The sequence below is a fragment of the Mastacembelus armatus genome, chromosome 15 (genome assembly GCF_900324485.2).
Source record: "Mastacembelus armatus chromosome 15, fMasArm1.2, whole genome shotgun sequence".
NCBI classification, from domain to species: Eukaryota; Metazoa; Chordata; class Actinopteri; order Synbranchiformes; family Mastacembelidae; genus Mastacembelus; species Mastacembelus armatus.
This window is the reverse complement of record NC_046647.1, coordinates 14,987,099-14,999,098: the sequence shown is the minus strand read 5'-3', so window position 1 is coordinate 14,999,098 and position 12,000 is coordinate 14,987,099. Positions and strand designations below refer to the sequence as shown.

General features: G+C 39.1%; 1 protein-coding gene across 4 annotated transcripts in view; it reads left to right on the top strand.

The window, feature by feature from the left end:
• ctbp2a (C-terminal binding protein 2a) overlaps nt 1–9,952 on the top strand; it is a 57,347-nt gene extending 47,395 nt beyond the window's left edge. For 2 of the 4 annotated variants that reach the window (XM_026309966.1, XM_026309967.1), the window contains exons 3-11: nt 545–699; nt 3,541–3,685; nt 4,436–4,642; nt 4,963–5,177; nt 6,389–6,519; nt 6,730–6,857; nt 6,946–7,069; nt 7,371–7,448; nt 8,244–8,378. In XM_026309966.1, the coding sequence (XP_026165751.1) occupies nt 545–699; nt 3,541–3,685; nt 4,436–4,642; nt 4,963–5,177; nt 6,389–6,519; nt 6,730–6,857; nt 6,946–7,069; nt 7,371–7,437 (1,172 nt within the window). In that variant the 3' untranslated portion in view covers nt 7,438–7,448; nt 8,244–8,378. Of the gene's footprint in view, nt 1–544; nt 700–3,540; nt 3,686–4,435; nt 4,643–4,962; nt 5,178–6,388; nt 6,520–6,729; nt 6,858–6,945; nt 7,070–7,370; nt 7,449–8,243 lie in introns of all 4 variants that reach the window. The other 2 variants (XM_026309965.1, XM_026309964.1) reach the window with 1 other exon arrangement.
• Nucleotides 9,953–12,000: the final 2,048 nt, after the last annotated feature.

The following is a 12,000-nucleotide window of genomic DNA, read 5'->3' as shown; positions in this document are numbered from 1 at the left end:
AATGATAAAGAGGAGGAGAAAAGAACTGCTTTGTGGAACTGGTTCAGTTTGGGTGCACACAGGCTGGATGGGTGCTGCCATGCACAGATTCTACTATGCTCATTACATTGATAACAGTTTGTATCTGTGTGTATGTATTTTAATTCAGACAGTAAGTGGCATGTGTTTAAGGTAAGAGAAGTGTACTTGTGACCAGATGGTCACTGGTTCAATCAGGATTAATCCTCCACTGGAGCTGCTCAGTAGCCAGCAGAACAGACTGTGGTTGTAATGGGCAGCTTCTAGGTGTGAATGTGTAACTGTGGTCATGGTGTAAACCTGTGAAGAAAACACTTATAACCCTGTTGTACTTATGCAGTGAATTGAAAACATCATGCAATTAAACTTGTTAAAGTCGATAAAAGTTCATTTCATGTTTTTCCATTCGAGTTCATTCAGTACGGTTCTGTCATAATATCCAACATTGTTTCAGGAAGCACAACTATAATAAAGTGTTGTTCAGTGTAATTTCATCGCTCTCTTCTCCATCTATCTCTTTTTGCAGGTATTCGGCCCCAGATTATGAACGGGCCTATGCATCCGCGCCCCCTGGTGGCGCTGCTGGATGGGCGTGACTGCACTGTGGAGATGCCCATACTCAAAGATCTGGCCACCGTGGCTTTTTGTGATGCCCAGTCCACACAGGAGATACACGAAAAGGTACCATTATAACTTTTCAGATGCCCCCTCATCATCTGTTCCTTGTTGTTTAAAATAGGAATTTAAATAAGCAATAAAAGGTCGTCACATTACACTGAAAGCATAAAAGTGATGGAAGCACAGAGATAAAACAGTTTAACAAATGTCATGTTGTAAAATGTTATTTGGCTATTTGAATTATAGGCTATACTTTTTTTTTACCAACTATACTGCAGTTCATATGTAGTTTATGTGGAGTTTGCATTATGACTGTTCTTCTGTAACTTCTGAATGTGTGAAAAGTTAGGGCTAGTTTGTAACCGACTCTTGACATTTGTAAATAGCATCAGATTTGGACATGATGTTGTGCTCTGTACCAACACCATCAAATCTGCCTCTTGTTACATCAGTGGCAGTATCTGTAGAAAGTCCTAAGCAGAAGCAGGCACACACTGAGATCCTACTAACATAGTATAAACTTTGAATGTGATTTTTAAATAATTTGCCTTCCGTTGAGTGCAGAAGAATTATCCCTTTACCCCTTCTGCGTTTCCTCCTCTGTAATGTTTTAATAATATTTCAGCCCACTGCCTTGTTCCACTCTCCCAGTTAAACTCTAATGGTTTCATCACTGACTCTAATCCCACTGGGTGCTGAAGTGCTGCTTTGTTAAATAAGGAGGAGGAGGAGGCTTGTAATAGAAATGCAGTATAATTGTTCTGAGCCAGAGTGGGTGAAGCATTTGTCTTATTTTACCGTCTATACACTGGAGCAGTTTTACAGTCTAAGCTGGAGAGTTGGTGTCTTTATGTCCTATTATATCAATTTCAGTGTAAATGCTACTTTTACTATATTCTCAAAACCTTGTTTTTATTTCATAATTAAAACATAGTTAGTGATATGTGTTTAGAAATTAAATGGAAGAAATTCTAGATTGATATGTGGTCTTTTTTTGTCATATTACTACAGTCTTCCTTGCTCCACTAATTCACATTTATATACTCTCGCACAAACACAAGCAGTCTCTGTCCAGTACAATATTTTTGAAGTAATTACAGTACAAACACAGATATATATGTTGGCAGTGTCCCACAACTAGAACTGCACAGAGGGTGCAGCTGGGGCATTCTACAGTACACACATACATACACATGCACGCACACATACACACATATACACACATATACACATGCAAACAGTTGAAATCACACAGCAGTATATAAACAAACTCATGCACCAAGCAAGCAAACAGAAACACACTGTTGTCTTTTTGCATACACTGTCTGGAAGTGAGCAAATGCAGTGATTAAATGAATCTATGAGTAAACTCTAACACTTGTGCTCTCAGAAGTGCAACTGTAAGCCAGCGGTGACTGGCACACATTTTGTGCCCGACTGTCTAGTGCACGTTCAAAGAAATTTATTAGAAAACACTAATGCTCTGTTAATTAATACAGTGCTGTCCTTGGAGAAACAAAAAAAAAAAAAAAGCGTTGCATTGCAGAAAGGTGGTGTGTTTGAGTGTGTGACCTCACTGTTTCAGTAACTGCAGCCTGAATGATAAAGTGCTGGTGTTTCAGTGCAACGTAAAAACTGTTAACACCTAACCCCAATTGAGAATGTAACTGAGAAACTTATGTGGATCTCTCTCATGCAGAAAACACTACATCTGTCAGGGCAAAAGAAAGTTTGAAGAGAAATGGAGCATGTCAGCACAGTAATGGTAGTGTTTGCAGTGTGTTGATAGGGAAGGAGGGACCTTAGTAAGAGCTCCAGATATTTACCAGCACATTGTAGTCCAATTTAAAAAAAAAAAAGAAAATGAAATGAGAAAAATGAATAAGTCATTTATTGAATGAGTATATGTAGTAGCCCTGTACAAAACTACATGAAGGTGCCCATGCACACTGTGGCATCTAACTGTTCTAATGGTACAGCCTATCCTGTGGAGGGTCTTGTTGTGCAGGGGCTGAAGATAATCCCAGATGACATGAAAGGCAGGATACAGCCTGGATAGGTCATCACACCAGACTGTGACAGGGCTGACACAGACATATAAACTTGCTCTCAGCGTATATTCCTGTTTCTCAACAGTCTGCTGTGATTCTCATTCATTTGCAAGCGTCATTTCCAGACATGTTTGCTGCAGGCCTGCTTTGCTCAAGTAATACGATTAATACATGAGAAGAGCTTTAACCTTGAATTTAGCATCCAGCTTCCACTACAGCTAGCTCCAATAAAGATGTTGTATGGAAATCCATGCCTATTCTAATCTGGTTCAGCTCAGTTAATTCAGTTAGCGCGTTGTGAACTTAAACCCATTATTTAAGAGCCACAGCTGGCAGCAGCTACTTGCTTCTGCTTTCTTGGTTTCTCAGCAGCTGTCAGTCTACTTTACTGTCCTGCCTGCATCCACTCTAACCTAGTTTGCATACAGCCTGAATGAATGGGTTGTGACAAAAACCAGCTTTGGCAAGCACTCACTATAAACACTATAAACACACAGACAACCACTCACATTTCAGAGCACACATAAACAACCCATTTGCATTTAGATGAAGAATAGCGGACATAAACTTCCAGGTCCTAGAAAATGAGAGGTGGTGAAAGCACTCATTTATTGTGCCTGCAACAAATTTCTCATACATATAGTTATGGAAAGACCATCTGAATATATGATCTGGAACAATAATGATATTATGATCATAATATAAATGCAAATAAAAAATTTTTGTTTTCTTACAACTGAAATACAGATAATGATTGATGAGAAAATGCTGATGTAATCAGCGATGATGATGATGATGATGATGATGATGATACCGATAATGATACCGCCTTCTCCTCTTTAATGTCTCTTAGGTGCTGAATGAGGCAGTAGGGGCCATGATGTACCACACTATCACCCTGACGAGAGAGGACCTGGAGAAGTTCAAGGCGCTGCGCATCATCATCCGTATTGGCAGCGGCTACGACAACATCGACATCAAGGCTGCCGGAGAGCTTGGTGAGACTGGTGATAGATGTAGGCAACAGAGGAGGAAGACAGATATAAAAAGTGATATTGTTCATAAGCAGATAGCAATTATTCACTGAGAATAATGAACAAGTAGAGTCATATCTGGCCATATGGCTCATCCATTTACTACATGAGAAAAAATAAAGAACGTATAAACAAAAACAGCAATCATACATTATGGATAAGGATAATGCAGCTTTGGATGGAGGCCAAACTAAACTCTGTTAACATATGTAACAGGACTTATTAAATTCTGTAAACAGAATACGTAATGGAAATACAGCATATGCACAACAGACAGTCCAACTGATATGAAAGTGATATGAAAACGTTTGGCCCCTACGGCATATGTTTAGTATGGAGAGCAGGATTTAGAGATCATAATTATTTTTTGTTTGTACTAGCATGTTTCCATACGCTTGCATGCATTTTTTTTTGAGAAATGTTCTTTTGACGGGTATAATTAACAGTTTAAATGATCCTCTTATCCTTCACAGCTCAGCATTTTACAGCACATTTTTGCTGAAGGTCATAAAGAAAAGAAATTTCCTGCCAATTATATTGTGGGAAAAAAAAAAAACTACAGATGCATCTCTCTTCAGAACAGCTACAGTAATTATAACCAACTGTTGTAACTATTAAATCTGTGAAGCAATTATGTTACTAGTCATTTAAAGTGTCTGTGTCATTGTCATATTTTCATTGTTCATTTTTCTCTCCCATCTTGCCTTTTTCCAGGCATCGCTGTGTGTAACATTCCTGCAGCAGCTGTAGAAGAAACAGCAGACTCGACACTTTGTCATATCCTCAACCTGTACCGGCGAAACACCTGGTTGTACCAGGCTCTCCGGGAGGGCACGCGGGTCCAGAGCGTTGAGCAGATCCGAGAGTTGGCATCAGGGGCAGCTAGGATCCGAGGGGAGACGCTTGGCCTCATTGGATTTGGTGAGCTCGTTATGAGGGGTTTTTACTCTGAAAGGTGATGCCATTTTAACCAGATGTTTGATATTTCATCGGATAAATTCAAACTTCGACCTGCTAGTTTTACTTGAGGAAATGTCAGAGGATCAACAAAATCAGCTGAGACCCATAAACTAGCAATGTTTAGCATTTATCAGAATTGTTCCTTTTTTTTTGTTCAGCACCTAAATTCTGTTTAAGGAAATTCAAGTGTTGTCCATTCGAGAGAATAAGCAGACTATTAAAATTAAGCTTCTAAAATCTGATTTGTTTCTTGGTTTCATTCCATCTTGTTCCCCCTTCAGGTCGCTCAGGCCAGGCAGTGGCGATGCGGGCCAAGGCGTTTGGCTTCAACGTGATCTTCTACGACCCTTACCTCCAGGACGGCTTGGAGCGCTCGCTGGGCGTGCAGCGGGTTTACACGCTCCAGGACCTGCTCTACCAGAGTGACTGTGTGTCCCTGCACTGCAACCTGAACGAACACAACCACCACCTCATCAATGACTTCACCATCAAACAGGTAGGGGGCCTTTAGTTCTGAGGAAGCCTCAGAAATTGACTGTTAGTCATTACATTTTAAGAAAGACAAAAGAAACAGTCACACGTTAAACATGTCTTGACATGAAAAGCTGACAGAGCCTTCAACAAACAAACAAAAACAGAACATCCTCGACTGGCCGGAGCTCGTTTTTATTATCCGTTGAGCGGCTGCAAAATTTAGACTGCAGTCTGTTCTTCCTCACAGTTTCTGTTCTTTCATAGCTCTCAGGTCACTGTGACCCAAACTTTACCAAAGTATGTGTGTGCAGCAGAAGTAGGGGTGTGGTGTTTTAATTGAGCCATTTTCGTTTTAGTAAAAACAAATAAATAAATCATTTTGACTAAATCCAACACAGAAATCTGACATTATAATATTATATAACAGTAAATCACCAGGGCATTGAATAGATTTTCCCTGCAATGTCACGTAACATACAGTATTTTCAAAGTCCTTCATATGTTTCCGAGCAGTACACCACACCTATTGTGAGTTGCCAACAGTCAGTGATGAGCCAGGGGAATGCTTCTGACCAGCCAAGTCACAGTTGCTAGCTGAGTGGGCTGCCAGGCCAGACATGCAAGTTAACCAGCCTTGGTGAATAAGCAGCTAAGTAACCACGACATGCACATTTACCCCAAAATGAATGGTTTACACTTTCAGGGCCAACTTTTTGTCTTCACATTGGAGGTGAGTCTGTGTAATGTGCCTGTTTGAACAGATTTTTGTCCCCCAACAAGAAACACTCTGGAGATCTTGCAAAAGATACCTGCAAATCCTTTTGGTTTATATCACTGCTGCCCTCTGGAGGACACATACTGAATTGCAAGTTGTGTTAAAATTCGGTTGGTTGAAGCAGTTGCTACAAAATTGAAATCTTTGTATTTTTTTCATCACTTACCTGCTGCTTTCCATATATACTGAATCAGAGCTTTTGTGAAGATATAGGGATTAGTGACAATGAAATGACCCTTTTCTTTAAAAAAAAACTTTTGTTCTCTTGTCATTTTTTTCTCCTTGTGTTGCATTTCAAAGTATCTACCCACACAGCGCTGAGCCAGGGACAGTCTTTCCAGGCGTGCATTCTCAAAGCCACATGTTAATATGTGGAATGCTGGATTTATTATTGAGAGAATACAAATGTATGTTTTGTTGCTGCTGGTGTGTGTGTGTGTGTGTGTGTGTGTGTATAGATGCGTCAAGGTGCTTTCCTGGTCAACTCGGCACGGGGAGGTCTAGTGGATGAGAAAGCTTTGGCTCAGGCCTTAAAAGAGGGCAGGATAAGGGGAGCTGCCTTGGACGTCCATGAGTCAGAGCCTTTCAGGTGTTTATGTTCAAACCTTCATCTTCTTCAGCTTTTAACTTCAAGTCTAAATTTGTTTTAAATAATAATTCAATAACTTATAATACACCTTAGTAAGTAAATACTGTAGATGCTTAAATCTGAATAATATTAGGAAAATTGGTATAGTTTCTTCCTCTTCCTCTTAATCACTTTGTTTCTCTTTTCCCTTTTTTAATTACTGTTGTACAGTTTTTCTCAAGGTCCTCTGAAAGACGCCCCAAACCTGATCTGCACTCCCCACACCGCTTGGTACAGCGAGCAGGCATCACTGGAGATGAGAGAGGCCGCCGCCACAGAAATACGCAGAGCCATCACTGGTATGGAGACATCTTTGGACGCACACATTCCCACACTCATCCGTTTGGGTTTTTCTGCTCACCTTTGTTCGATCTCGTCCCAACACAGGCCGTATTCCTGACAGCCTCCGAAATTGCATCAACAAAGAGTTCTTTGTCACTACGGCACCCTGGGGAGTGATTGAGCAGCAGCAGCCTCAGGTTCACCCTGAGATCAATGGTGCCGCCTACAGGTAGGAGATCGATGTATGCAAGCCCTGCAGGCTATTTACATTGCACAGAGATCGGCTGTGTCATGTCACCACCTACAGTAGATGAGGTTTAACGCATATGGGGGGGCAGCGGTGTAGATGTTTTTATATATATTTGTCACAGTTTTGACTTTCTTTTCCTGATTATTAGACTGGGTCCAATTTTGTGGCATATTTACACATAAAACATGCCCCAAGTGAATTTATCCCTTGTTAAGTTAAGGCTCTTGGTTTCTCAGTCTCTATATTGTCTCAACCAGACTGAACTGCTTCTCTCACACAGCCGAGTGAACCAAACCATGGTACAGGCCATAGCAACGGGGGGAATGCAGGACAAATTATATACCTAATTCTCAACCAGGTAAATGAAAACTACCACTACTGGTCCACAGGCCAGGGCAAATGAATAACATCATTAATTTAACCAAATCCCACTGAAATCTTTAGCCTTTTTCTGCTTCACACTCACATGTCCTGTAACTGTATCCACACTCCCCAGCATCTCATCTATTCCCTAACCCCCCACCACCTCAAACCGCTACCCTGAAATGAGACACATTCCCCTTTTTGCTCCATAGAATAAATGTATAAATTCATCCAAAATTATAAAAAATATATACTTTTTCCTTTGATGGGGACACCATTTGTGGGAAGAGATGTTGCTGATTGTTTAATGTATGTTTTAAGACCATGAAGAAAAACATGTGTCACAAATGACTATATTGAGCTGGCAGCAGGTTAGGGGAATCTTAAAACCCGAGCAGATAGAATCAAAACTATCTCTATGGCTAAATGCCAGAGAGGGAAACTGAGAAGTCATGTTTATTCTTTTTAATCTAGTTTGTTTTTGGTGACCTTTGCCTATTTCTGTCCCCCAAAACATACTATTACTTTTAAATTAAATTTTCAGATTTCATGTGTTCGTTCTATGATTCTTTAACTCTAGGATTAATTAGCAGATATTTTCTAATCCTAGATCAGACAACAATGATTGCAAACAACAAATAGGTATTACTTTAAGTTGTGTAACAATATATAGTTGCAGCCACTGAGCAGCCGCGAACCTTTCCAGGATTTTGGACAGCAGAAAAGATTACTCTCAGTTGATCAGTTCTCTCTTTTGACTCCCTGTTAATCACCTTTTGTCCATTTCCAGATTCCCTCCTGGTGTGGTGGGTGTCGCCCCTGGTGGGATTCCCGGACCTATGGAGGGGCTGGTGCCCGGGGGAGTGCCCATCACCCACACCCTGCCCCCTGGTACCCATCCGTCACAGGCCACGTCCCCTAACCAACCGTCCAAACATGGTGACCCCATGAGAGAGCACATGACTGAGCCGTAGGGCTGCCAGTGTAACTGAGCAGAGGGCTAAAACCGATGTAATGTAAAACCCAACAACCTACCAACTCAACCATCCAACTTCACGTTTGTCTTCAGCCATCTGAACCTACCAGCAGACTGCCTGCCGGGCAACGTTTCACACTTTCTTTTTGTATGAAACCACTAAGCCCCAGTGAGGACAGTGGATGTTACATGAGCTGCCACACTGAGATGGGACTGACCATCAATCAACTCCTGCACAGAAGATCTGAAACCTCTCTTCCCTCCATAGCCGTTTTCATTCATTCATTCATTGATTTTTGTTGCTTTTTAAGAGGATTCCTCCAGACTTCTGGGACATGTTGACATTACCACATGAAGGATGGAAATCCCACCCTCCCTGGTTTAAAGGAAAAGCTTGAAATGACTTCATCAAGCCTTTTCCAACTCCTTCCTCCATAATTTCACCCATTTCAGTGAATGTCTAGTGTTTTTTTTTTTTACATTGTTCTGTTTAGCCTATATTATGTGTTTCTGTTCTTAGTGAATAGCTGTTTTTTTTCTGTTCTTCAATGAGTGAAAATGAATGGATTTACAATTACACGTATGTTTAAGCAGACAAGAGGTCAGCTGATGATTAACAGCAGCTTCTGCCGTGTCCGTCACAAGTCTGGGTTCTATCTTTGCTCTTTTCTAATTGCCGTGGCTGATGGCCCCTGAATGTAGAGGTGAGACGTGGGGCAGTTAAATGTGGTTTTCGGTTCCCTAACCCAGGAAGAATATTTTCCACTTATATGGTAAAAATGCCCCTTCTAAACCACAAGGCTTCAGAAAAAGAAACCAACTGCCATTGATGGTTAGATAGTGTATGCTGAGTATGTCACCTTAATTAATAACTGTTGTAACTTTTACAATTCTGCTGAAATAAGGAACCTACAATATTTGGTTGTTGTCATGAAGAGTATCCCAAACATTATCTGTTTGCATCTAAAGGACCTACAGTAGTACATTGCAGCACCAGCTAGCAAGGTAGGAAAAAAAAACAGTAAATTTCTTACTGACTCAGGAAAAAATGTTAACCCAAATCTGTCCAAAATTGAACAGACTAGAAAAAAACATGTCTGGATTGTTGCTTTTCACGTCTCCGTGTCTTTCTCCATTGTGTGTTTTTTTTTTTTTTATCAAATGTATGTCTTTTGATGTTCATGTTTTCAATCCTGTTAGCATTGTATTGCCTTTTATGCCTTTGTATTGCATTATATGATATTATAATCATAGTCGTATGTGACTGATCTGACCCACCCTCTCCTCCTTATAGTTTCTTCTTTGTTTTTCTGCTCCAATGAAAGCCAGCTGTGGCTCTCAGAGGCATGGCGCCCTCTGTGAACAGCAGCAGCCACATCCATCCCTTCAGTCCCGTGATGTTAGGAAGAGACGGCTGCTAGCAGATTGTTTGGTTTTTAGTGTGAGTATTTGTATTTGTTTCTTGTACAAGGTGAACATATAGCATACAGTGCAGCTGGAAATAATAAATAAAACTTACTGTTCTGGTTTATGACTGGCTCTGTTTGTAAAATAGATTTTTTTCCCCTGCATACTGTTTATATTTTACATTCTAAAAACGGTTAAAAGTCCCTCAGAGCCTTTTATTACATTACGAAAAAACAGTGTCATTGGATTATAATACTTTTTGCTAGTCTTACCGGGCAAGTATGTTCTAACGTTTGGAAATACAATTCCCATAATGCCTATAAACAGGAAGTGTTTAAATAGATTCAATGGCTTCTGTAATGGCTTACCTGAGCGCATGGATGCGTTATTTCTTAGTTTTTTTTGCCAAATTACCCATTTGCCCGTAAATTTCTGGATGTATAGAGAAATGTCACTGGATTATGCGCAGGTGCTGTTTATTTTTTTATTTTTTTAAGCGGATTTTTTTAGCGTTTAAAGACGAAGGACATCAGAGTGGAAAGTGTGAGTACCGCTGAATCTAAAAATATTTGTCATGTCTGTGTGTTCAAAACCAATGTTAACATAGATACTACAAATTCTGACGAGTAGCTAATGTGTGTGCTAATTAGTAAGGTTACCTTAACGTTAGCTAACAATTAGCTACGTTAGCTTAAAAACTACAATAACAATCTCCAGTTTTTAAAAACACTGGGAGTTTAAGACTTCATGCGTGAATTATTAACTTACTAACTTAAAAACTCTGGATAAATATCATTTATACAGAGTTTAGTGCTGCTAAAGGAGGAACAAAACCGTGACGCCATCACCTAACGTTAGCCCCACTATTAGCATGCTTTAGCATTTTAACCAGTGGTTTCTCTAAACGTTAGGCCAATGAACTCGAGGTGTTTGTTTTGTTGGAAAAAACCAAAACGACAGAGTTACACTTCAATGCTGTTGTAGCTGAAGCTTCAGTTCAGACATGTAGATCATGGGATGTGATCGTTCCCGCGCGTTATTAAAATAGTGGCCAGCAACAACATGTCTCTTCATTTGTCGTCTGATTTTGCTTTAGCGTTAGTTTAGATTTAGGCTTTTCATACGAATGTGTAAAGGTTTTAGTTAAGGTGTTGTTTTTGTTGGATGACTTTGATACTGTTGTAATTCTTTAGTGTTTTAGGTATTTATTTAGGTAAACATTAGGCTGCTTAAAAATGAATGTTGTTTGTGTGCTTTAGCTTCACAAATGTTAGATTGTTGTCTTTCACATAAAGGGTAGTAAAATGGAGTTTGGGCTCCTGATTATACGTTATTTGAATACGTTATCTTGGACCAGGAAAAACAGACATTTTCACATTTATTCTTTTAAAACCAAACCATTAGATGAGGAAACATTTCTCACTTTAATCATTAACAAAAACTGTTAATTTCAGCATTATTTTCAGGTACATTTTTATTAATCCTGGTAATGAAAGTTAATTGTATATTGTTTATGTAACTTAGTAAAAGAACAATGTTCACAAATGTATGTATTTTTTAATGTATTTATTAGTTTTAAATTATGCTGTGAGGCATCCATAACTGGTCTACAATTAATCAATAATGACCTTTAACAGTTACCATATAAAATCTGTTTTTATACTTTATGCAATACCAAATATTTAAACATTTCATGACTTAGTATAACAATAATATCAATTAATTAGCATGTTCCAAGATCAGGAAGAAGTAGATAATGGACCTTAAGTTAAAAATATTTTCGAACTCCTTGAGTAGTAATTTTGTCGTTATTTTTTATATATATACACACTTAAAAGCGATTTTACATGTGTATAAACATTTCATAAATAAGAATTTCTTTGTAATTCTATGAGAAAATGATTATTTTATTAGAAATCATTAACTTTTAATACACTAAATACACACGTTTCAAGGGAGAAGTTATATTTATTGACATACATTATTAAAGTGTTCTGCTTATATTGACTTGCTTGTATTAAGAAGTTTAAAACCACTAGAGGGTGCTACTAACCTAGACACATGAAGTTAGAAATATGTTTCCAATTTAACCTAAAAGTAAAATAAAATAACTGATAGATGGAATAACAGAATTGGCAACCAAGAATATCAGACAGTAAGCAAA